At 32.3% G+C, this 25,934-nt stretch overlaps 1 protein-coding gene across 1 annotated transcript in view; it reads right to left on the bottom strand.

The window, feature by feature from the left end:
- LOC308652787 (cohesin subunit SA-1-like) overlaps positions 1-25,934 on the bottom strand; it is a gene marked incomplete at its 3' end in the record, with an annotated part of 125,252 nt that overhangs the window by 66,642 nt on the left and 32,676 nt on the right. The window contains exons 3-4 of the mRNA XM_081300831.1: positions 18,120-18,196; positions 3,694-3,898 (exon numbers count right to left, since the gene is read on the bottom strand). Of these exons, the coding sequence (XP_081156957.1) occupies positions 3,694-3,898; positions 18,120-18,196 (282 nt within the window). The remainder of the gene's footprint in view (positions 1-3,693; positions 3,899-18,119; positions 18,197-25,934) is intronic.

Below are 25,934 nucleotides of genomic sequence, written 5' to 3'. Positions count from 1 at the left end.
CAGTCTCAGACTATAAATCCACCAGAATTAGTGTAACAAAATGTTTCTTAGATAAGTTAAATCCACAAACTGTTCTAATATGTCCAACTGAGAGCTATTATAAGGGTACTTAGTTCTGAGGATTAAGAGTTAATAAAAACTGTACTGCAATGTGAGCCTTTTTTATTAAATGGGTCAAGTAAATAAAACACTATACTTTAAATTTTCAATTAATAGAAAAGAAAAATAAGGAAAGTAGGAAATAAAATGTAACTGTTATCAGCCTGTTTCAATTTAATAATAAAACTACTCCAAAAAGAGTTTACCTCCAATGAAAAGTTAGAATACTTATAAACTGGGATAAACAGACCTGAAGAACTACAGAATGTTGAAAACTTTTAACAAAAATGTAGTATAGAGTTTAACGCAATGCATAAACACTGATAATAGGGACACATTAGTTAATTCATAATAAGAAAGTGGGATATTTGGAAAACAGATAAAAAGTACTACTGATAAGACCACTCTAGTAACTTATGAAGCTATGGAACTCATCACATCTGTACCCTACAAAATAACTAACCTGATTGTCTCTCTTCTCAGCTAAGATATAAGCAATGTCAAGGAGCATTTTATTCCAAAGCCGATAATCATATCTGGCCATAACTGCCTTGTAACTGTCCATGCACATAGTCTTTGAAGCAGAGGATTAAATGTTCCTGCCCATTTTATCTAGTCCCCAAGACTTGTCCTGCAAAGTGAATAAAAATGATTATCTTTTAATCTATGCCTCAATACATACCACAAAAAAAGAGGGCAAAGATGAGAACAAAAAATCCTTGACAATATGGATAATTATTGTCCAACCTAGAATTAAGTTCTCAGCAAGCCCTCTGTGCTTTGTTGAAAGAAAGGTGATTGATATGTCTCACACATTTTATTCAACTGAGCTTTAGAAGATATGATTATTAATATAGACATATGGGAATTATAGTACTATTTTGAAACAAATTTAGAGAATGACTGAAAAATAGGTTCTAAGTTTTAAAAAATCAGTATAAACAATGTTGATAACTTCCACTTTTCAATATTTGATTTTGAAAAACAATTTCGAATGCAAATAATCTACATGATGAAATTAAAAAGAGTTTGGGTGAAAACAAAAAGGCATTCATAAAGCAATTTTAAGAGCTATCATGAACACAAGTAAATAATGGGAAAAGAGACAACAAAGAACTAGAAGGAAGCTACTCAACTTAAACAGAAGAAAAGCCATAATGAAAATATACAAAATTAGCAGATATAAGCAACCAAAGGGATAGTGAAAATGAGTCAACAGAAAGAAGAACTAAAATGAATCATCGTAATAAATGCAGTTAAAATACAGAAATACATCATTTACATGGCATCGGAGGACAAATGCAAATGAATTAAAGTGTGTTGTTCAAAGAATTAAGACAACATGCTATTTTTGGTTCTGGAACTGAAGACAGGGAATTGTGCCTAACCATGCCCTCTACCACTGAAATATATATCCCTAGTCCTAAGTCAATATTTTAAAAGTGAAAATATCCTGCATATTTCTATAATACAGTACTCTTTCTCTTTTCCCTTTTTTACCCCTCAGTACTAGGGACTAGAACCCAAGGGTTCTTTATCACTGAGCTACATACTCATCCTTTTTATTTTGAGACAGGGTCTTATTTAAGTGTCTGGGCTGGCCTTGAAATTTCCATCCTCTTGCTTCAGGCCGGCCAAGTCACTGGGATTAGAGGCATGCACCAAGGTGCCCAACTTCTGTTCTTAAATAGAGTTATGTGGCACAAAGTTTTCTGGATTCAAGAGAGGTAGTCTACTGCTAAAGAAGAGCCCCAGATTGCTCTGAAACATAAGATTTATAAACTAACCTTTCTGTCTTTTTTGTGAATTGTCATTTCAAAACACTACCAGCAGAATAGTATCTAAGGTTAATCTTCAATTTGTTGCTTCTCCTTCTCTCCTGACTTTAAGAAAATAGATAATAACTTCTTTTTGCAAGTGCATTAATTTTTTATGACAGCAACTTTGGCTTTTTAGAAGCAATTTCTACCTTATGTTTAAGTTGTGTATATTTCAAATCTGACAACCAGGTAAATGGGCATTACTGTACACAGAGAGAAGTAAGATAAAAAGAAAATAGAAAACAAAATAAAAGAAAAAGCAGACATATGCAGAAGATATTAAAGGCCATGAAATTAGAAAGCAATGTGTAGTATCACACAACTTACTGAATAAACATTTTAATTATATTTTAAAAAATATATAACTACGTAAAAAACATTTCTCTTCCTAATAATGAAGAAGAGGATATTCTCAAAACAGAATAAACTGTGTTTGCTTTATGTTCTGTACAGAAATATTTAACAATAAATGATATTTCTATTTTACCTTTTATATAAAGATAAAACTAGGTAAAACATCTCCCTCTCCTCTTAACAATGAGAAAAAAGACAATGGTAAAAGAAAATAAACCGTTTCATATTTGTGTGGCATAAAACTGTAGAACACTAATCATAGCTGTATAGAGCAAACAAAATAAATGAAAAGAAAATTGGAAAAAATTAATGGAATATCTCAAATAACTCCAGATAATATTATCATACTGGAATTGGGTAATAGGTCAAGCCAGAAAACAACACAATATTTAATCAGGCATTTGTAGCATATAATTCCCAAACCACCAGGATCAACATCATTTAGAAACTTGTTAAATCCTGAGGGTGAGGCCCAATAATCTGTTTCTACATGTCTTTAGATGATTCTTATGCATGCTGAGGTTTGAGAAACAATGTTTTAAATAAATGAAATACTAAAATTTAAATGCAAGATGAAATGCATTTAGTTAACCTAAATCTGGTTTGTCATGGTAAAAATTAAGATGGAAGATACACAAAGTTACTGCTACAAAAAGATGTAAGTTGGAAATATTGAAATATGTTTATATATACACATGTGCTCTCACATGCACATTCCATACATGAATGAAAAGGAACAGTCATTTTAGGTAAGCACAGTTAAAGTAGTAGAGGCAAAACAGACAATTACTCAATTAATAAAATTATCTTGTGGGAAAACAAAAAAATGAATATACTTGGCTGACAAGTTAAAAATAATTCTAAATGAAGAAAGCAAAGGTAAAAACTTATCAGTTCTTCAGATTATCTATAGTGTACCTGAATGAACTGATATTAGAGACATTAGGTCTAGATATGTTTAAGTTAGCAAAGCATTAGTTACAGAAAGAATATCTGTTTTATACTAGATAGAATTATTTAAAATATTTGCAATAAAACAATAAGCCATAAAGCAATGTAATTAAGTGGAGGAAAAAATAGTGCCAATTTGGAATTTCCACTATCATTAATTGGGTTTACCAAAGAATATGGCATAGTTACCTCTTAAAATGTTTTGGTTGTAAAATAAAGATGTAGGAAAACACATTCAGAAAGACATTTACCGACACATTTTTATTTTTAAGGTTATCAGATGCCAGTTAAGTAAATAGGCTTAAACTTTACCCTAACAGATAACACAAATCACTGAGATGAATTTGGCAGAAAGTGTTATTTTCCAGAACACTGGCATTAAATTAATATTTGCTCTAAAGAAGGCTTAACTGAAATAAAATATACTTAACAAACCAAATGGAAAAGAAAGAACATGTTGGTTACTTACCAGCAAGGGTACTTGTATGCCTAAAAGCTCTGACTTGGGAGTCTGACAAACCAGTCAAAAGGGATATTACTGTATCCATCATATACTCATCATAAATAATGCTATATTGACACTGTCGAATCAGGACTCCAATAAATTCACAAAAATTTGATCGAAACTTTTTCCACTGTGGTCCAGGCATGGTAAGGGGATAATCACCACTGTCCTAAAAAGTATAAAAAGAATAGTAAGTATGACATGATAGTATATTGATCAAAGGTCCCCACCCCTCCTTTTTTTGGTACCAGGAATTGAATCCAGTGGTTAAGCCACTGGGTTAAGCCCCACTGGATTTTATATTTTATTATTTTATATTTTATTAAGAGACAGAGCTAAGTTGCTTAGGGCCTCACTAAGTTGCTAAGGCTGGCTTTGAACTCATGATCTTCCTGCCTCACCCTCCTGAGCTGCTAGGATTATCGGTTCCTGTGTGCATGCACCACTACACACAGCTAAAAGTTTTTCTCCCCCCCTACAACATAAGTAGGCATCCTCCTTTTCAGAGCACTTGGGGGCAAAAATAAGAGGTTATTTTCCTAAATATACTGATTGCTTTGTTGTTGTTGTTGTTATTTTATACTGCCATGACAAAATATTTAAGTGCTCAAAATTAGTACTTTAAAACCATCATCTACTTTATTATTCTAAATGTTTCATTCAAAATAATAGATTTTAGTATGTGGTACTTGAATCTTTGTTCAAGAAAACCCAAAACATTAATGTTTAGACTTACAAATGTTATTTGCCATTGAATTTAGATCAAAGTAATAATGATACTTATATCACAAAACATCTTCCAATATTTTAAGTAGAATATTTAAGAATTACAAAAGGATGAGCATTTCATTGAAGAACCCAAAACTAATCTTTCACATCAGAAATACCTACATCATTTATTCCAATGTTACTATAAACTTAATTCTATTATGTAGAATGAATTTATTAACTTTTCTAAGAAAAAAACTATTATGAGCTCTTGATATCATTAGATTGTATCACCTGCTTAAAGTACAAAAATTGAAAGCTGAACCCAACTTTTAAGGGGTTTCTCTCTATAATCTAAAACACTTACATACAGAAAGAAAAATTCACAAGGCAGAAAGATGACCATTACTTAAGCAGGTAAGAGAAATCAACTAAAAATTTCATTAACTGTTCAATATCAAGTGTGTGCTAGCTTGTCAATGTAGAATAACAAGGGAAGTTTGCACTCACTCAAAATTCTTTTTCTATAACCTTGTATTCACAACCAAACCTGGGCACAGAGAAAGAAAACAGAGAACCTCTCTCTAGGGAGAAAAGCCAGGAGGGAATAATCTTCAATGTCTAAGAAAAAGGTAAGAATCCCAGCTCCCTTTTCAGAACTTTCCTTTTTATCAGAAAGCCTTAATCTAGTGAAGGGAAGAACAGCAAACTGAATTATCTGCATAGCACTAGCAAATATCCATTGTGGTTGGGATAAGAGTAAATTTAAACTCACTTCTTGTAAGTCAGGAGCAAAACAGTCTTGGGTTCTGAAATCTATGCCAATATCAAAGGTCTGCTAACACTAGGAAAGGAATAGGAAACTCCCAATCAACCGATCTACAGATATAAGGAGGAGATTGGCTGCTACAAAAAGAAAGAAGAAAGCTGGACAGGTCCCTCAGTGGCTGCAGGCACAAAGGGTATGGTTAAATCTTAGGTAGGACTAGGAATACCAGTCTACCACTGGTAAAGGGGTAAGAGTGTGATGAGAGATTTCCTCTGTGGCACTGGGTATAGAGATGGCAGAGGTCTACAAGGATGGAGCAGGAACACAAAGAAAAAAACCTTCTGATATCCTTAGGCAAGATATAACAAGGCAAGAGCACTACACCATTAGAGAAATCTGAAACCTGTTATAACAAAACAAATCCAGTTAGACTACTGTCTAGAGTGAAAATGTATAGCATTTTGTTCCTTTTTGCTTTTGAAACTAGTACAAATATTATTATCAAGAGGAAAAACATTTTGGGAAAAGAAAATCTCCTGCATTCAGGTAGAGAATTTCTTTAATAGTAGCTCTTAGGCTTGCCACATTTTAAAAACTGTCTAGTTAATGAAGGGCAAGGGACATTGAAAAATAAGTAGCATCTTTTTTTCAGGGAAGCTAAGGTAACTAATAAGGAAATTAAAATAGAGATAATAATCAAGTAACCTAAAAGCTTTATCCAAAAACTAATATTTAAGATCTTTGGGCAAAGCCTTATAATATTTGAACAAATAATTATTCAATAAATAAATGTAAAGACTAATAACAGAGTTAACAAAAAAAGTCTAGAAAAAAAGCAATTCATTGAAGTATGTTCAGAAAATACAGGTAGAAAATCTGTGTCACAAAATATAATATATTGTACATTAAAATATATGGTATATACTTTGCACATTAAGAAGTTTATATCCATGCACTGGTGATTACTAATAGGCATAATAGGAGAAAAAAGACCTGTAGAAAAATAAAGAATTTGTTCTAGATCCTAGAGTTTAGTTTTCTGGTTCTGGTATTGTAAAGTCCATACACTGCGCTTCACTTGGTTTACTAAAGGAAATCTGGAGGACAGAGGTTTGTCTGGTGATTTTTCTTTCAACAGAGGGGCAAATGAAGTTCTGTTGTCAACTAGAGAGACAACCTACTTATGAAACAGATGTTTCAAAGGAGCCCTGATAGGGTAAGAAAGAACAAACAAATAAACAAGAAAACAGTGCCAAGTTTAAAGAGTCAGCAACAAAATTAGATTTAGAGCTTCAGAAAAGGATAATCTCCTAAGAGGTCCACTGCATGGTTGAACTTATGTAATTAGTAGAGGTAGAAAGAACTGACTGCTCAATCTTTAAGCATGTGATTTTTAAATAACAACCAATAATGATCTATCAGAATTTAAAATAGCAAAGAATAGTCTCCTTACAGATATTTGGGAACTAAATTTGGTCACAAACTATAGATATCTAACAAGATAAAACATTCTCTAGGAACAAATCTGAGAGAATTGCTTTTAAAACCAGCTAATGGATAATGCTGTCCTATTTTTAGTGACATGCTTTTAGCTATCTAATTTCAACACATTTACCCAAAGATACACAGTATCCCCTACCCAAATCTGTGGGTTTGCTTTCCACGGTTTTAGTCAACCTTGGTAAACCTCCGTCTGAAAATATTAATGGGAAATTACAGAAACAAACAATTCTTAAGTTTTAAATTGTTGCTGTGAGTAGTGTGATGAAATATTACACCATCCCACTACCCAGCACATAAGTCATCCATTATCTAGAATATCCATGTTGTATTCAAGATCTGCCTCATGGCAGTGAAGAGGAAAGAGAGACCACATTCACATAACTTTTATTATGGTATTTTTGTATAATTACTTTATTATTTGTTATTATTATCAGTCTCTTACTATACCTAATTTATAAATTAGACCTAATTTATCATGTATGTACTGGAAAAACTTTTAAGTTCCAATGGTCCCTTTATGACTTTTAGATTTTATGATAATGAGAAAATGACATGCATTCATTTGCAATCATTTTGAATTTTGGAATTTGAATTCTGATATTTTCCGATACTTATGACATACAGTATAATATTCTCTCACAAAGCTGTACAGTGGACACTCAATTATAAGGGTAAAAAACTGAGGTGGGCGTGATGTCCTACGCCTACAGTCTCAATAAGGGAGGCTGATGCAGGAGGCTTGCAAGTTTGAGGACAGCCAAATTTGGCACCTTAATGAGACATTGTCTCAAGATTTAAGCCACTAGGATACATCCCATTGTAAAGTGAGGCACATATATACATAGAAGTTTGGTACCATTATTGATTTCAGGCATCTACTATAGTTCTTAGAACATTTTCCCCCAAATAAGAAAGGACTACTGTACTACTATTACTTAAAACAGTGATTTATGAACACTTGTTTATAGAGCACAATTTACCCCCCCAATCATCTACCAACTATCTAATAATTTATTGAACAACAAACATGCTCCTATATCAGGTCCTGGTCATAAAAAATATGAGTACAACAAATATCTTTTCTTTCAAAGAATTTCTACTTTAATGAAGAATATGTATACATGCGCGTGCATGTGCACACGTGCGCACACACACGACAGGAGTTGTTAAAAGTATATAGAACGTAGAAAGTATTGTCAATTCTCTACAGATGAAATGGGCATGGGCAAGAGGAACAAGCATTGTAAGCAATACAATTAGCAAAGTCATACTAATGGGACCATAGAGCTACATTGTTTCATAAACTAAAATAGAATTTCTAGTATTAAAATAACAAAATAAGGGCAGGAGCATAGTGACTCATAAAGGAAACTAAGGAAGTTAAACTTCATTCTCGAGGCAGTGGGTGGCTGATGAATGATTTTGACCAAGTGAGTAACCAGTTTTATAAAGAAATAACTGATTGTAATGTAGAGAATAGTCAGTCATTAGGCAAAGGAACAGAAAAAGAGCTACGGAGACTTACCATTCTAACACATTCATAAACAAAATGAGAGATGGAGCAGGAAATTTAAGATAGTAGCAATGGTGAGGAAGATAATGGAAGGAATGTGATAAACACTGAAATAGTGCAAAAATAAAATTACCAGTTTAAATGACAGACAAAAATAAGTTTTATGTTTTTGGTTTGGTTGACTGGTGGATTTTCCACAACAGAAAATAAAAAATTCATTGTTCCTGACATCTGATAGGTGTTGGGAAAAAGTATAATGGCAGCCGCACCCCAGGAAAAAAACGCCTAAGGACCTTCTCTTCGTATTTTCCCCTTTTTTCACTGGTGCGAAAAGTTCCCGCCGGTGTGAACTCTCACGCTGGCATCAATTTCAAATCTCTCTGGCAGGAAACCTTAGCCCCAATAAGAACTAATTTCGTGGGCTCCGGAGGAACTTACCAATAAACGAGTGAGCCGTCATTTACCTAAGCCCTGCTATCTCTCCTTAGATCTATATAAGCCCACAGCCTTTTGTAATAAAGTGGAATTCTCCCCAGCGAAGTGTCTTGAGTGGAGGAATTCTTTCAATAGGAGGACTAAGTTTTGTTTAGGAATGCCCAATTACTCTGTCCCATAAGAATAGATGGTCACACTTTAATTCAAAACATTTTATGTAGAATATCCAATTTCCAGACTTCAGGCCACACTGATTTCAAGATTTAAAATAAACCCAAAGTTTTAGGAACAGATTATTAATGAACACTGAAAGCATTATTTGGCCAATTTTCAATGGTTGTCAAACCATTATTTGGCAATTGCAAAAAAAAAAATGTAATTTTACAAAGAGATGCAATGCACCTTAAACAAGGCTCAATTTTAGCTCTGTTAATCAATACTCTGGTATATACTGCACACAAAATTTCACCAATGAATTTCCTTGAAAAAAATCTAATCTAAGGAGGTCCTTAGACCTGACGTTCAATGAAAGAACAAAAAGGACATAGGAACATGTTAAATAATACAGAAAGAAAAAAAATCTGGGAAACAAAAAATGTGGGATGCTTTACAAGACAACTAGTTTAATGCTGTAAAAAAGTTAATGTCAGGCTAGGATTGTAGCTCAGTGGAAGAGTGCTTGCTTCACATGTGTGAGGCACTGGGTTCAATTCTCAGTACCACATAAATAAAGATCCATCGACAATGAAAAAATATATACCAAAAAAAGTTAATACCACTTAAAGAAAAAAAAAAGTTGAGAAATTGTTTTATAGTTTCAAAATGTCCTGAAGACATAACAATTAAATACAGTAATGTCAATTAGTATGTTTTAGTCACACTAGCTTCTTTATGGTCTTTTAAATACACTAGGTATGTTTCCATTTCAGGGTCTTTGCCCTTGTTTTCTCTTCCTTCAGATATGAGTTTAATGAGAGCCATCATCTTCTTCAAGTCTTTGCTCAGTGTCACACTCTTGAGAGGTGTTCTTGAATGTACTATGTTAAATCATCCCTTTTGGGCCAATCTCTTACTGATTTTATTTTTCTGCACAGTATTTATTGCCATCTATCATACTACAGTATTTTGCCTAGGTGTTTATTCTTTGGCTTTCTCCTCTTAACTAAAATGAAAATTTTGCGAGGGCAGGGGTTTGTGTCTAGTGCATTCAAGTGTTATATCCTCAACGCTTGGAATGTAAAAGACATCCAAATATTTATTGATCAAATGAATAAGTCACCCCGAGAATACTATTTTCAATATGATTCTAAAAATGATGATAGGGATATCTAAAATATTTTATTCATGTTTGTTCTTTAATCATCAACTTTGGTGATTTGTTTCCTTAGCCGCAGACTAAGGAACTAGTAAATGAATTCAGCAAATTAACAGGATACAAAATCAACACTCATAAATCAAAGGCATTTCTGTATATCAGTGACAAATCCTCTCACAGTATACTAAAGAGAGAAATTAAAGAAGACCTTAAAAGATGGAAAGATCTCCCTTGTTCTTGGATAGGCAGAATTAATATTGTTAAAATGACCATACTAACAAAAGCATTATATTTAAAATCCCAATGATATTCCTCATAGAAATAGGAAAAGCAGTCATGAAATTCATCTGGAAAAATAAGAGACCCAGAATAGCTAAAGCAATCCTTAGAAAAAAGAGTGAAGCAAGTGGCATCACTATACCAGAACTTCTGTATTACAGAGCAACAGTAACAAAAACAGCATGGTATTGGCACCAAAATAGACTGGTAGACCAATAGTACAGAATAGAGGACACAGAGACTAACCCACATAATTACAGTTATCTTATATTAGACAAAGGTGCCAAAAACATATACTGGAGAAAAGATTGCCTCTTCAACAAATGGTATGCTGCTAGGAAAACTGGAAATCCATACACAACAAAATAAAATTAAACCCCTCTCTCTCACCATGCAAAAAACTCAATTCAAAGTGGATCAAGGAACTAGTAATTTAATCAGATACCCTGCATCTAAATGAAGAAAAAGTAGGCCCCAATCTCCATCATATTGGATTAGGCCCCTACTTCCTTAAATAAGACTCCTATAGTGAAAGAATTAAAATCAAGAATTAATAAATGGGATGGATTCAAACAAAAATGCAAAAGAAGCAATCAGTGAGGTGAACAGAGAGCCTACAGCTTGGGAGCAAATTTTTACCACTTGCATATCAGATAGAGCACTAACCTCTAGAGTATATAAAGAACTCAAAAAGCTAAACAACAACAACAACTAATAATAATAATAATAACAACAACAACAATAATAATAATCCTCCAATCAATAAATGGGCTGAGGAACTGAACAGACACTTCTCAGAAGGTGATATACAATCAATCAACAAATATATAAAAAAAGTTCAACATCGCTAGCAATTAGAGAAATGAAATCAAAACTAAACTTTAGATTTCATCTTACTCCAGTCAGAATAGCAACTATTAAGAATACAAACAATAGTAAGTGTTGGCAAGGACGTGGGGAAAAAGGCACATTCATACATTGCTGGTGGAGCTGCAAAATGGTGCAGCCAATATGGAAAGCAGTATGGAGATTCCTTGGAAAACTGGGAATGATACCACCTTTAGAGCCAGCTATCCTATTGCTCGGTCTATACCAAAAGGACTTCAAAACAGCATACTACTGGGACACAACCACATCAATATTATTGCAGCACAATTCACAATAACTAAACTCTGGAACCAACCTAGACGCCCCCCTTCAGTAGATGAATGGATAATGAAAATGTGGTATATATACACAATGGAATATTACTCAACAATAAAAAAGAATAAAATCATGGTATTTGCAGGTAAATGGATGGAGTTGGAGAATATAATGCTAAGTGAAGTTAGCCAATGCCCCCCCCCCAAAAAAAAAGCTAAATGTTTTCTCTGATATAAGGAGGCTGATTCATTGTGAGGTTGGAAGGGGCAGCATGGTAAGATTAGACGAACCCTAGATAGAGGAAAGAGAAAGAAGGGTACAAGGGGGTAAAAAAGATGGTGGAATGAGATGGACATCATTACCCTAAGTACATGCATGAAGACACGAATGGTGTGAATATACTTTGTATAGAACCAGAGATATGAAAAATCGTGCTCTATATGTGTAATATGAACTGTAATACATAACAAATTAAAATAAAAAATTAAAAAAGAAATAAATATATAAAATCAAAGCAACAATGAATGCCAATATCATTCCTTTTAAATGTCTTGCCCAAAAATGTTATCAATTAGTTAAATGAGATACTACCAAACGTTTTTCTTTTACTCTCATCCATGAATCTTGACAGACGTTTCATTTAGAGTGGGAAACAATCTATCATTAGATTTATTGGGGGGGGGGAGCCAACAACAATAAAAATTGGGATACTGATACCTTTGGGATAAACTAGAGGAGTCCACTGATCATTTTGGTAGTATTGGCAATAAATGAGTTCTTTAATTTGTCAAGGGCATACTCACATATCCTACACAAATGTTATATATATTGCTTTGCATATATCAAGTGACTCATGAAAAATGGGCATATTAAAAACGTTTTGGAATTATACACATTAACATCTTTGAGGATACCATGTTCCTGAAATCGCAAGAAGAAATTCCAAATTCTAGAGTGCTGTTTCCTAAATTATTACAATAAAATAGTCATAGTTTAAGATGTAAAACCACATCTGTTGAATTTACATAAACCAGTTTTCATTTTAATTCTGCCTCAAAAAGTTAGAATGCAAAAGAACCATGTGTTAAGGAAACAAAATAATATTCTATTCACCCTTGGGAAGCTCTAGTGAAAAAATATTTTTACACAACAAAATTTGAAGGGCCTAACAAAATACACTGTCTGAACTTTTGTTTTGAAGTTTTATTGTATATTTACCAATAAAAAGTATCCATAAAGATTAATTTGATTGATTGTGGTAAAACTATATACTTCTAAAATAAGAGGAAGTTTGATTTAATTTGTCCTATACAAACACAGTTATACCAATTAAGAATATTGAAAAGTCAACGCCACAAGATTTTTATAATGTTCAAATCACATAGCTTTCCCATCTTTGACTCTTCAGCACTTACCTACAACACTGTCTAGTATACTTAGGAGAACAACAATGTTTACAGTATGGCTAATTTATTAACATCAAGGCCAATCTCCTGAGTGTGGTACACAAGACTATTAATGATTTGATTCAGCTTCATTTTTGTTTCCCCTCAAGCACTCTAAACTCTCCTCATTAAACTCCTTCCAGGTTTTTCAGGTGAATTTTTATTCATCTTTAAATATCTATATTCAGGGTTGGGGATATAGCTCAGTGGTAGAGTGCTTGTCAGGCATGTGTGACGCCCTGGATCCAATTCCTGATTCTACAAAATAATAATAATAATAATAATAATAATAATAGAAAGAAAGAAAGAAAGAAAGAAAGAAAGCAAAATCTAGTTTGTAAAGACCTCACACCCTACATAATTAAATCATCCTTTCGTGTCTCACTGGATTTTGCATGTTTCATAACTATTAAACATGTTAAGGTATTATTGCTGAGTATTCCCTCATTGGGTCTAAGTTTCAGATCATTGTGGTAGACACAAATTATATTTCAAGTATCCAAAGGGAAAGAGTAATGAGTTTAATACTGAAGATGGTAGACAGAAGAAATGGCACTCCTTACTAATATATTCACTTACTGTAAATTACGTATGTAAGTTCAATGATTTTATAGTCTATACTCTGTATCTCCCCCCACAAAATACAAAAGTACTAAACACAGAGAAAAAACCAGAAACTAAACCTTAAATATTTGTAATCAACAAGTGAATAATATGGCATGTGGTTGCACTGATACGACTGCAATATTTTGAAACACATGTAATTATGGCATTTAAATAAAATATTTAATTTAAAAAGTATGTAAAATATCCCTTTTGTCTTCATTGACCTTCAAAGATTACTTTTATGTGAATAATATTAATACAATAATAGATACACTTAATTCTATGAATAACAATATATGCTGCAAACTATACCTTATTACAACACATGAGGACTACACATTACCAAGAGTGGAAAGAAAATAAATCCTTTCATCTATTTATTTCAAATTACCAGATACTTTAAAATTAGACATAGATCACAACTAAAAGGGAAAAATGTGAAATAATTACCAGTTACTTATGCATACTTCCCATAAGAAATCTAGCTACTCTTTGAGAAGAATGTAGGCAACAGGGCAAAGAGGGGAGAGAAACTTTATATGTCAAATTAACTTTATCCCAAATTTTCACTATTAGATGGTTCGAAGGCTGAAAAATGCTTTCTTGATAGAATGTATAAATGAAAAAATTTAAGAGACTATATTTGAGAATGCAAATAATTTGACCTTTCTTCTACACTCTGCAGCATTTCTTTTACATTTTTGAGGTTGTGTGCTATTTAACCACTTTTATACTTATTAACGTTTTAACCCTTTGATTAAATAACTGTTCATATAAATAAAAATATGGAAGTTCCATACTTACTTTAAATAAAAAAAAATTAGGGAAGTACATATGATAACAAATGAGAAGAGAAAAAAGCTGCAGGGTAACTTGTAATCATTATAGAAAATCACCACATAATCTTACAATTTATAAAAAGAATTAAAGGGACTAAATGAATATATTAAATGTGTTACAAATGTTTCCTTATGTACAAGGCATACTTAAATATATGAAAACTATATTAGCTGATCTTGGAAAAACATACCTGAAAGTTTATATATATGAATATAATGCTATTATAATCTGGAAAACAAATATTATATTTTGCCTTAGCTTCCAAGGGCTGATTCCAAGAAGAACCAAATATACTTAGCTATAAACTGAAGAGCCATAGAATGCTCTGGGAATTAATTTATTTCTAAATTAGGTTGATATAATTACTTAGCACTTGGGCTATGTGCAAGTTTGTAGGGCTTAAAAAAGTTTATTAACAAACTATTTGTAATAAAGAATAGGAATATTAGTGTACTTCTCAGGCAATAACATAGATTTTTAGACCACTTCCTATAAAATCTATCTGTATTTGATTAGGTGATCACCTTCACCTGACTTTGCTATAATATATTTATTTCAATAATATTTTAATAATGACTACTCTTTTGAGAACCACTGTTTGAATTTAACAGTTCGAATTTAACAGTTCAGATCTTTTAAAACATTACTATAAAATATGATGTACCAAAAATAACCTCCCATATCCCCTGGGGAATAAATGACCAAAAAAGTATTTTGAAGGGAAAAAAAATCAAATATGGTATATCTAGTAATATACAAGTATTTAAACCCAAGTTCTTGGGAATATACAGAGTAAAAAAAAGAATAATATTTTCCTAAAATTACTGAAGATAAAATAGATGGCCTTAGAAGATAATCTAATAAATAATTCTGCTCTAAATGAACACATTCCTAGTGTAACCAAACAGTTGTACAACCAAAAAGGAAAAAGATTTAAATGATTTTTTTTAAAAAAGCAATCTTTGATTAGATCACTATCTCAAATATTGGAAAAAATATTTAGAGAAATGAAATAAATCCTTTTAAAATAATTTTATTTGCTACGTATTGATTATCACTTTTGGTAACAGTTAACTACCTTTTAATATATTCTGAATATATGACCGTATTGGCATATCATGACCTTTATTTCCATGAATTTCTCATCTTCTTCTAGTTGTTTAAACTTAGTACAAAAGTAATGATTTTTTCTTGAACTGGATGTGGTGCAGGTCTGTAATTCCAGAAATTTATGGGAGGCTGAAGTAGGAGAATCAGAAGTTTGAGGACAGCCTTGGCAATGTAGTGAGACACTCCCTGTCTCAAAATTAAGAAATAAAATGGGCTGGGGATATAGCTCAGTGCTAGAGTGCCCCCATGTTCAATACCAACTACCAAAAATAAATAAACAAAAGTAACAATTTCTTGTTATCACATTCATTTTTACAATATATTCATTTGTTTCCCCCCTAACTGTTCTCACACGTGAAGGGTTTTAATAATTTAATTCTTGGCTTTCTTTTTTTTATTTACCTTAAACCAGTAATTTCAAACTTTGATGTCTTGTTAGAATCCTGATGAACTTTTAAAAATTCTCATGCCCAGATCACGCACTTTACAAATTAATCAGAATATCTGGGGGATGTGGCAGAGACAGGTACCAGTACTTTTTAAAGATACCCAGATAACACCAATATGCAACAAAGGTTGGGAACTATTATCTCAAAAACTTGTAATAATCTTTTCATCAAGTGTTAATATTCTTAAGGTCCAAGATACACAATACATTTTAATTTGAGATCTGAATCACCTTTGATACAAGTCTAGTGTAGTACAATCATTCTGGTAGCTGATGAAGCAACTTCCCAATTACACCTTAACTTGATTTTGTTACCTTCTGTTTGGCACATACAAGCTCTTGAAATAACCAGTTTATTTTTTTGATGAAAAGAAGCCCAACAGTAATATATTAAAATCCAGGTTTGTTAGTTTTAGAAAGTTAACTTCATGTAAGTTCAAATGTCTTACAGTCCAACACAATCCAAACAGAATCTGTGGCATGCCCTTCTAATTAAATATTTCCAGGAATATTTGCTACAGTTTGTATTTGCAATGTCTCCTAAATGTTCGTGTTTTAAAGGCTTGTTTCCCAGACTGGTATTGTTGGGAGGATGTAGAATCTTTTAAGAGGTGGGGCCTAGACAGAGCTCTTAGGTCCGTGGAGGCATGCCCCTAAAGGGAAAGTGAGCCTCTTCCTCTTTATTTTGCTCCCAACATGAGATAAACGCTTTTGCCATGCACTGCTGCCATACCACAGCCCAAAACATAACAGGGTCAGCAGATCATGGACTGAAACTTCCAAAACTTTCCTTTTCGTAGGTTTATCTCAGGAATTTGTAAGAAAGAAATCTGACTAGTACCAAGTCAAGAATTAAGTAAAACATATACTCACACTGGCTGACAGAAATCAAAACTGTAAATAACCTTACCTAAGTGGGAAAAAAAAAACCCAAAAAACTTTACAATGTCAAAGGCTTTTGGGATTACAAAATCGAGAACAAGGAATTATGGATATACATATGAATGGAGTATAATGGTACTAATATAGTTGAAAAGACACTAGCAGAATGTTTCTGTAAAGAATCACATGTAAAATATTTTTGGTCTGGGGATGTGGCTCAAGCGGTAGCGCGCTTGCCTGGCATGCGTGCGGCCCAGGTTCGATCCTCAGCACCACATACAAAGATGTGTGTCCACCGATAACTAAAAAATAAATATTAAAGTTCTCTCTCTCTCTCTCTATCCCCCTCACTCTCTCTTTAAAAAAAAAATATTTTTGGTCTGAGCTTGCTTTAGAGAAGGTGAACAACTGATGAGAAAGACATCCAAGATGTTATGTATGTTTGAGTGTATTTGTTTTATGGTGCGTTTGTACTACTTTATTCAACTGAAAATTAGTAACAATAACAAAAAAAAAAAAGGCTAAGCTTACACCCAAGAGGGGGGAAAAAATCAATTTTTTCTGTTGAAAGTCAAGAAAAAGGAACATCTGCCAGAAAATAGAAATCATATTTAAATCAAAAGGAAGAATATTAAAACTGCAATTAGCAGTGCCCCAAAGCATAAATATAAAAGTAAAACTGAAAATGTTTCAGCATTTACAATCCATGTAAAAACTGTTTGAGACAATATTTCACTGAAAATAGGAAAGGGGATTATGAAGAAAAAAACAAAACATGTATTCTAAATGAAAATTAGAATACCCTGAAGTAGAATGTCCAAAACAGAAGTTTTAAGTTTCACATATACACACAAGTAGACATAGGATGGCAGTGAACGTTCTGTTTCAAATAACTGGAAAATTCTGAGTTAAATAAAGTTAAGCTGATTTTTCTTCACTAGGAATCTTAAAAACTAAAATGTGCTTTGATACTAAGAAAGGTATAATATGGAACCCTGTTCAGATTTCGTTGACCTCTGAACCTTTTTTCCTCTAAAGCATTTAATGGGACTAGCATTCCACAGAAGAAAAGTGTTGGAGATGCATTTATAAATTTGGGAATTTGAGAAAGTTTTCAAGAATAAAAGTCAAGAATGAACTTCTACTTCATAATATTAATTTTCTTATCCTTATCAATCATCAGACATTATTTAATGCTACCTCCACACTATGTAATCAAATCCCCAAAGCTATTAATTTTGTAATTAGTAGCATGGATTGATATTTAATATAAATAAGTAATATATATCTTCTCTTACAGTAAACACCAAATCAAAACAAAACTTGAAATAATCAACATGTTAACAATTTAAAAGTATAAGTAGGCAATCTGCATAAATATTGGAATGCTATACCTCATCAAATTCTTCAGTCATTTTTCTGATGATTTCTGCATTCTGCATATTTCGAAACATCTCTATTCTCACAGTACCTGTGAAACAACAGATTTTACAGTTATTCTTTATCTATCTCATGCTAAACATAAAATTTAATCTGATCATTGTTTGAAAAATTAAAAAAATTTATAGTTTTTCTCTTTCCTCCTCAAATTCTTATACCATATATTCTAAAGGAACCTCTTACATAGGAACTTCAAACTTTTTCAGACATTTTTAAAAAATCTGAATATCTAATGAGCTAGATGATAAGTACAGAGAAAGAGTGTTGGGGAAGGAGAAGACAAAGACAAAAAACATTAAGTTTGTACTAGAAGAGACTAATTAAACATACACTAGTGATATCTAGACATACAGCTAGCTGCCTTTGTCTTAAAAATCTCCCAACTATAGAGATCATATTTCTCTTGTGGCTATTTCTGATATTCTTTATCATCAGAATGTTCTTCAGTAAATTAAAATGTCCCTTGATATAATCCATACCTGTTTTCTCTGAACATAAGAAACTCCTAAGTTCTACATAATTATCAAGAAATAAAAATTTACTTTTTCATCTTATTCCTTCATAATACTTCTCTCTTCGTTAGTTGATTTTACCTGAAATATGGTCATGTAAATTTTACCACTGGTACTGATAAGGAAAAACAAATGTAGTTTAGCTGAAAACTTGCATTAAAAATCAACATAATTTAAAGAAACTGAAATGTAATTCAAAAATCAATCTGGAATACAGAGAATAATTAAACATGACTTTTTTTCTATTCAAGTTTTAAAAAATTGCAAAATTAAGACTCTAAGAATAAATCCAAAAATAAGTATAATCTGACAAACTTCTTGTCAGTAATTATCAACTCCAATTCAAATCACATTTAAGAAAAGAGTGGAGCAACTCCTATAGGGTCCCTCTCACCTTACAAGTGATCTCTTTTCTCTCCACTTGAATAAATCCCTATTGTCTTATGCTTTTAAAAAATGAAAAAATAAAAAGAGGGAAGAGTCTTTAAAATATACTATATATTTTTAAATATTTATTAATTTATTTTAGTTGTAGTTGGACACAATACCTTTGTTGAATTTATTTATTTTTATGTGGTGCTGAGGATCGAACCCAGAGCCTCACACACGCTAGGCAAGAGCTCTACTGCTTAGCCACAACCCCAGCCCCCAAAATGTACTATATACTTTTTTTTAAAGAAAGAGCACATAACAATAGAATAGTTTCTAGAAGTCAAAAAAGTGTGCCCTTCATTTAGAGTAATGGGCCAGTAAAAGTTCCAGCTACTCAAGTTAAGGAAAGAGAATCACAAGTTTAAGGCCAGTTTGGTAAGCTTAGTAGCACATGCCTGCAATCCTAGTTAATGGGAAGTTTGAGACAGGAGGACAGCAAGTTCAAGGTAAGACTGGGCAACTTAGAGAGAGCCTGTCTTAAACTAAAAGTCTAAAAATAAAAAGGGTCAGGGATATAGCTACATGGTATACTGCCCCTGGGTTCAACCCCTAGTACCATCCGCAAATAAATAAGCAAGTAAGTAAATAAATAAATAAAATGAGATTGATACATTTTTCAAAGGTCTAGAGATGTAGTTCAGGTGTAGATTAACCAAGGGTTGAATTCCCAGTACCTCAAAACAAAACAAAACAAAACAAAACAAAAAAACACACAAATGAAATAACTATATTGGCACATTAAATTTAATTTACTAATTGGAAAATTGATACTGTAAAACTGAAATCTGCCTTATCTTTTTAAATAGAATCATATTCAAGCACATTTTAGTTACTTAGTTACTTGGTACATACTTGGTACTTCATTTACAGGATGCTGAATTTATCAATATCAATTTATCAAGTATAAATAATAAATTCCCTATATCCAAGAGGAAGAAGAAAAAAATATTTTAAAAGATTTTGTTCCAAACACACAATTCTTAAAAAAGATGGGAGGGCTGGGGATGGAGCTCAGTGGTAAAGCACTCGCCTAGCATGTGTGAAGCAATGGGTTTGATCCTCAGCACCACATTAAAATAAAAGACATTATGTCCACCTATCACTAAAAAATAAATATTAAAAAAAAGATGGGAAAGTTTTGTATTGTGACTGTATTTACTTTGTATTATGACTTTATCTTTTTAATGATAAAAATAATCTTGAAGACAGTTTACTCACTAAAATATAAGCTTAATTTTGCAAAGATTTTTAAAAATTAAAGAAGAAATCTGAATTAAATTTCTAATTATCACAAATAAAATCTGTCTCTGGCAGATTAATTAAAAATTAAAACAAACAAATTAAAACACCCAAATTAAAACAAAGAAACAAACAAAAAAACAAACAAAAAAACCCCCTAATTTAACATCAGTCCATCAAAGTTAAACTTCTTTGGGTTACGAATGATCTTATCAATTTGAAATAGTTCTCACAGATAAATATGTAATACATTTATTGTATTTATTTTATCAACCCCTATTTTGTTAGTTATTGTTTCATAGCACCCTGGATAAACTGACATTCAAAAAATTAAACAATTAAAAGAATTAAAATTAGATTTTTAAATGATTAACCATTCATATTTATATACACATAAATTGTATTGACTACAGTGTTACAAAAGCCAATAAGTTATGCAGAACATCATTCATGTTCATAAATTTATATGTTTTGTCATATAAATCTATAACAAAACTGCTGAAAGCAAGAAGGGTTTGTGGAGGCTCCAACATACACCACACACCTGGTTGCGCATACAAAAAAATTGTGGAGAGAATACAATGCTGGCACAGACAATATTCCCTGACCATGCCTGGTAAGAAACACAAAGCACAGCTTGAATACCACTCAATTTGTTTAATGTGAGCTGACAGGAAACAACAGGTTTTAGATGGGACACACATAAGCTGTGGAATGAATCTTCAACCCAAGTACCAGGCTAGAAGGAACTTTTGGCTTCCTCTCCCCCATGTATTTTAACTTCTATTATTAATTTTATTTCTCATTTTTGTTTACAGCTGTTTTCTTCTACGCCTTAATTGGATTTATGTATTTTTCTCCTTTGTTTGAAATTTTTCTTTGTTCTTTCCTCCCTGTCTCTCCTTCTTCACTATTATTGTTTTATTAATTTTACCTCTATCAACTTTTAACATTTTAATCAATTCTATATTATTTTTTACACTTCCCTATTGTTTCTTTTACTTGGTTTTTACTGTGTTTTATGTTGTTGTTACTGTTATTTTTTTTCTTCTAAGTTATTCTGAGAATTCATGTTTGGCAACTCAAGTACCTGGCAGGTATTTTGCCACTAAGCTACACCACCACGCCTGTTGAGAGAAACCACAACCTACTCTAGGGAAAACTTAGTCTCATTCAAACCATGGCAAAAGAATGTATGAGAAAAATATCCTAAGCCAGAATAATCTGGCAGGGTTACAAGAATCTAAAGTCCCTCTCCTGGACATTTAGTATAATAACAGCACCCATAAATAACAACTCTTTTGGATACCACACCTCTTATATAGGGACTTCAAACTTCTTCAGACATTTTTAAAAAACCTGAATATCTAATGAACTAGATGATAAGTATAGAGAAAGAGGACCTTCAAAGGATCTCGCTTCCCTTAAGTCACTCTCATAGAACCTTTTAGACTGCACACTGTGGACAAGACTAGGGGAGTAATCAGAGTGTACATCTCTAATACTCCACTGTCAACATCACACCTGCATGAACTACTAAAGGGATCATACTCTCCTGAAACCTATAAAAAAATCAAGCCCGAGTCTCTATCAAGGTACAACTGTGTTAAAATCCACTAAACACAGAGAAATCACAAAGAAATTATACCACCAAGTCCATGTGGAGCTAAGTGCAACATTCCAATACAAACTAACACTCGTCAGCACATCATCAAAAAAAAGTCTGTTTACTAAAAGACCCTCACATCATGATGGAAGAGATATGCTTCCCAACACATGCAAAAATTTTAACAGAGAAATACAAGAAATAAGAAAACAATAAAACATGGTTCCTCTAAAAGCTCCTGACTATCTACAAAGTGATTCCAAAGATAACAAAGGGGATGAAAAGCCAAAGAATCAACTTTTAAAAAGAATCAACTAATTCAAAGATGATAAAATAAATAGTTGAATGAATAAAGAAAAACAATGCAGGAAATGAAAAAGCCCTTCAATAAGAGAGAGATTCTGAAAAAGAACCAAACAAATCTTGGAAACGAAAAGCTCAGTAAGTCAAATAAAAATCTCAGTAGATAGCCTCACCAACAGCTTAGTTCAAGTGGAAAAAAAATCACCAAAGCTTGAAGACAAGGTTGATGAAGTATCACATTCCAACAGCAATAAAAAGAAAAAAAATAAATATACAAGACGTTTGGGACATCATTAAAACATCAAACATATCAGAAGAGACAATGGAGATGAGTTACAATGCAAAGGTACAAAAAACTTATTCAGTAAAATAATAGAAGACAATTCCCTAAATATTGAGAAAGAAATAGATATCCAGCTATAGAAGATTTAGAATCCCAAAGAGACATCTTAAGAAAAAAATAAGGGGCTGGGGATGTGGCTCAAGCGGTAGCGCGCTCGTCTGGCATGCGTGCGGCCCGGGTTCGATCCTCAGCACCACATACAAACAACGATGTTGTGTCAGCCGATAACTAAAAAATAAATATTGAAAAATTCTGTCTCTCTCTCTCCCTCGATCACTCTCTCTTTAAAAAAAAAGAAAAAGAAAAAGAAAAAATAAAACCTCTGTATTACAAATAGTTAATCTGCCAAAAGTACAGAACAAAGAAAGAGTATTAAAAGCTGCAAGAGAAAAATGCTAAGTCATATATAAATTATGGCAGATATAAAAGAGCAACAGATTTCATAGCAGAAATTCTACAGGCCAGGAGGGCATGGAATTATGTATTTTAATCCTGAAAAGAAAATAAATGCAGACTGGACAACTATATCCAGCAAAGTTTTCCTTCAGAATCAAAGGAAAAATAAAAACTTTCCAAGTATAAACTAAAGAAATTAATGATCACTACAGCAGCATTACAGAAGATACTTAAAGGAATCCTAAATCCAGAAAAGAAAGATAAAAGCAATCATGAGAACACAGTGAAGAATTAACCTCACTAGAAGATAAACAAATAAGAACTACGATAGAATCAAACATTAATGACTAAGATGAATAAGGGAAAAACAAATAAATGTAGAATCTTCAAAGTAATCCAAGGAACAACAACAAAATTACAGGAACTTTCAAAAATAACCTTGAATATCAATGATCTTAACTCTCCAATGAAAAGATGCAGACTGGATGCCTGATTTTTAAAATAGACCCAGTAATATGATGCTTGTAAAAAAAAAAAAAAAGGTAACCTTACTAGGAAAGACTAACTTCACTGAAAGTGAAAAGATGGAAAATGATGTTCGAAGAAGATGGAATGAAAAAGCAAGAGGAGTACTTATATTCATATCTGATGAAACAGACATACCAAACTTGGTAAAGAGACAAAGGTCATTTCATATTAATAAAGATAATAATCCATGAATTAGGAAGATATAATGGTTGCAAATCTATGTGCAATGAACATAAGAGCATCCTATTTTACATTAAAAAGCCATTACTGCACATAATGGGAGATATAACTCCCAAGAATACTGGTGGGTGATTTTAATACCCTACTCTCACCAAAAGACAGCTAATCAATAAAGACAAAAAAAAAAAAAATCAACAAAGAAACATCAGAGTTAAACTGGACTTACAGACATCTATAGAATAATCAACACAATTCCAACAGAATACACATTGTTTTCATCAAAACATGAAAGGTTTCCCCAAAGTAGAACATATTTTAGGCTACAGAACAAGTCTTAACAAATTCGAAGCTGGGAGCAGTACATAGATGTGTACTACCAGCTACTTGGGAGGCTGTGGCAGGATTGGGAGTTTGAGGACTGCCTGGGCAACACATACAGAAATACAACAAAATACAACAAAAGATCTGGGGACACAGCTAAGGGGTAGAGTGTTCCTGGGTTTGATCCTCAGAATCAGAGGGAAAAATTTTTTTAAAAAAAAATTGAAATATTTTCTTGCACCTTATCAAATCATAATGGAATGAAATTGTTAACAAACAGCAAGAAAAACTATAGAAATTATACAACACAGAGAAAGAGAATAAACTTTGAATGAAGAGTGGTCACAGAAGAAAATAGGAGGGGCATCAGTTTCTCATCTGGTGGAAAATTTTAAATTCCTAGAATAAAATGAAAATGAAAACACAACGTTACCGGAATCTATGATTCAGGAAAAGCAGTTAATAGAGGAAAGTCTACAATGCACAGAGAAACCTCTAATATCCTAATGATGCATCTCAAGGTCTCAGAGAAACAAGGTGGGAGGGAAAAACGCTCCAAAATCCATAGAAGGAAAGAAGTGATGAAGATCAGAGCAGAAATAAATTAAATAGAGACCAAGAGAACAATACAAAAGATCAATGAATAAAAAAAGAGTTGATTCTATAAAAGATAAAAAAAACTGAAAAATCCTTAGCAAAATAATGAAAGGAAAGAGAGAAAGGACCCAAATAAATAAAATTATTAGTGAAAAAGGAGAAATTACAACAAAGAAGTTGTAAAACAAATTACAGGGCTTCGGATGTGGCTCAAGCGGTAGCGTGCTAGCCTGGCATGCATGCGGCCCGGATTCGATCCTCAGCACCACATACCAACAAAAATGTTGTGTCCGCCGAAAACTAAAAGATAAATATTAAAAAATTCTCTCTCTCTCAAAAAAAAAAAAACAACAAAAAAACACAAATTACAACATCACTGAAGTCAATACTGATTATTATGAATTATTATTTAAATTATGTTATTAAACTGCAAAATCTAGAAAGACAAATTTCTAAACACACATAACACTCAAAATTGAACCAGGAGAATATTTTAAAAATTAAAAAGATCAGTAACAAGCAATGAGATTGAAGTCTCTCAACAAAGAAAAGCCAAGGACCAGACAGATTTACTGCTGTATTTTATTAGACTTTTAAAGAAGAACTAATACCAACACTGCTCAAATATTATATAAAAAAGGGAAGAAACCCTTCCAAACTCATTCCACAATGCCAAACTTATTCTACAAGGTAGTGTTAACCTGCTACTGAAACCTCATAAGCATACAACTAAAAAAGAAAATTATAAACTAACATCCTTGATGAACACAGATGAAAATATGTTAGCTAAAATCACTTGCAAATAGAATTCAGTAACACATTAAAAAGGTCATACACCATGATCAATTTGGCTTTATTTCAGGAATTCAAGTATTCAATATATAACATATATATTATATATACATGTATATATAACACATATATTATATATACAATATATATAAATCAATAAACATAATACAGAACACAAAGAGAATAAAATAAACAGAATCAAGGATAAAATCTGCATAATTGTCTCAATAGATGCAACAAAGACCATTGATAAAATTCAACATCCCTTCATGACAAAAGGCCCTGAAAAAATTAGGTACAGAAAGATCATACTTTAACATAAAAGGCTATATTGACAAACCCATAACTGACATCATATGAAATGGGGAAAAACTGAAAGCATTTCCTATAAAATCAGGACCAAAAAAAAAAAAAAAAAAGGGTGTCCACTCTCATACTTTAATTCAATATAGTAATTAAGATTTTAGTAAAATAAATCAGATAAAAGACAAAAATAAAAGAAATACAAATAGGAAAAGAG

The sequence above is a fragment of the Spermophilus citellus genome (genome assembly GCF_964194105.1).
Source record: "Spermophilus citellus genome assembly, chromosome: 7".
NCBI lineage: Eukaryota > Metazoa > Chordata > Mammalia > Rodentia > Sciuridae > Spermophilus > Spermophilus citellus.
This window is presented reverse-complemented; position numbering and strand designations above follow the sequence as displayed.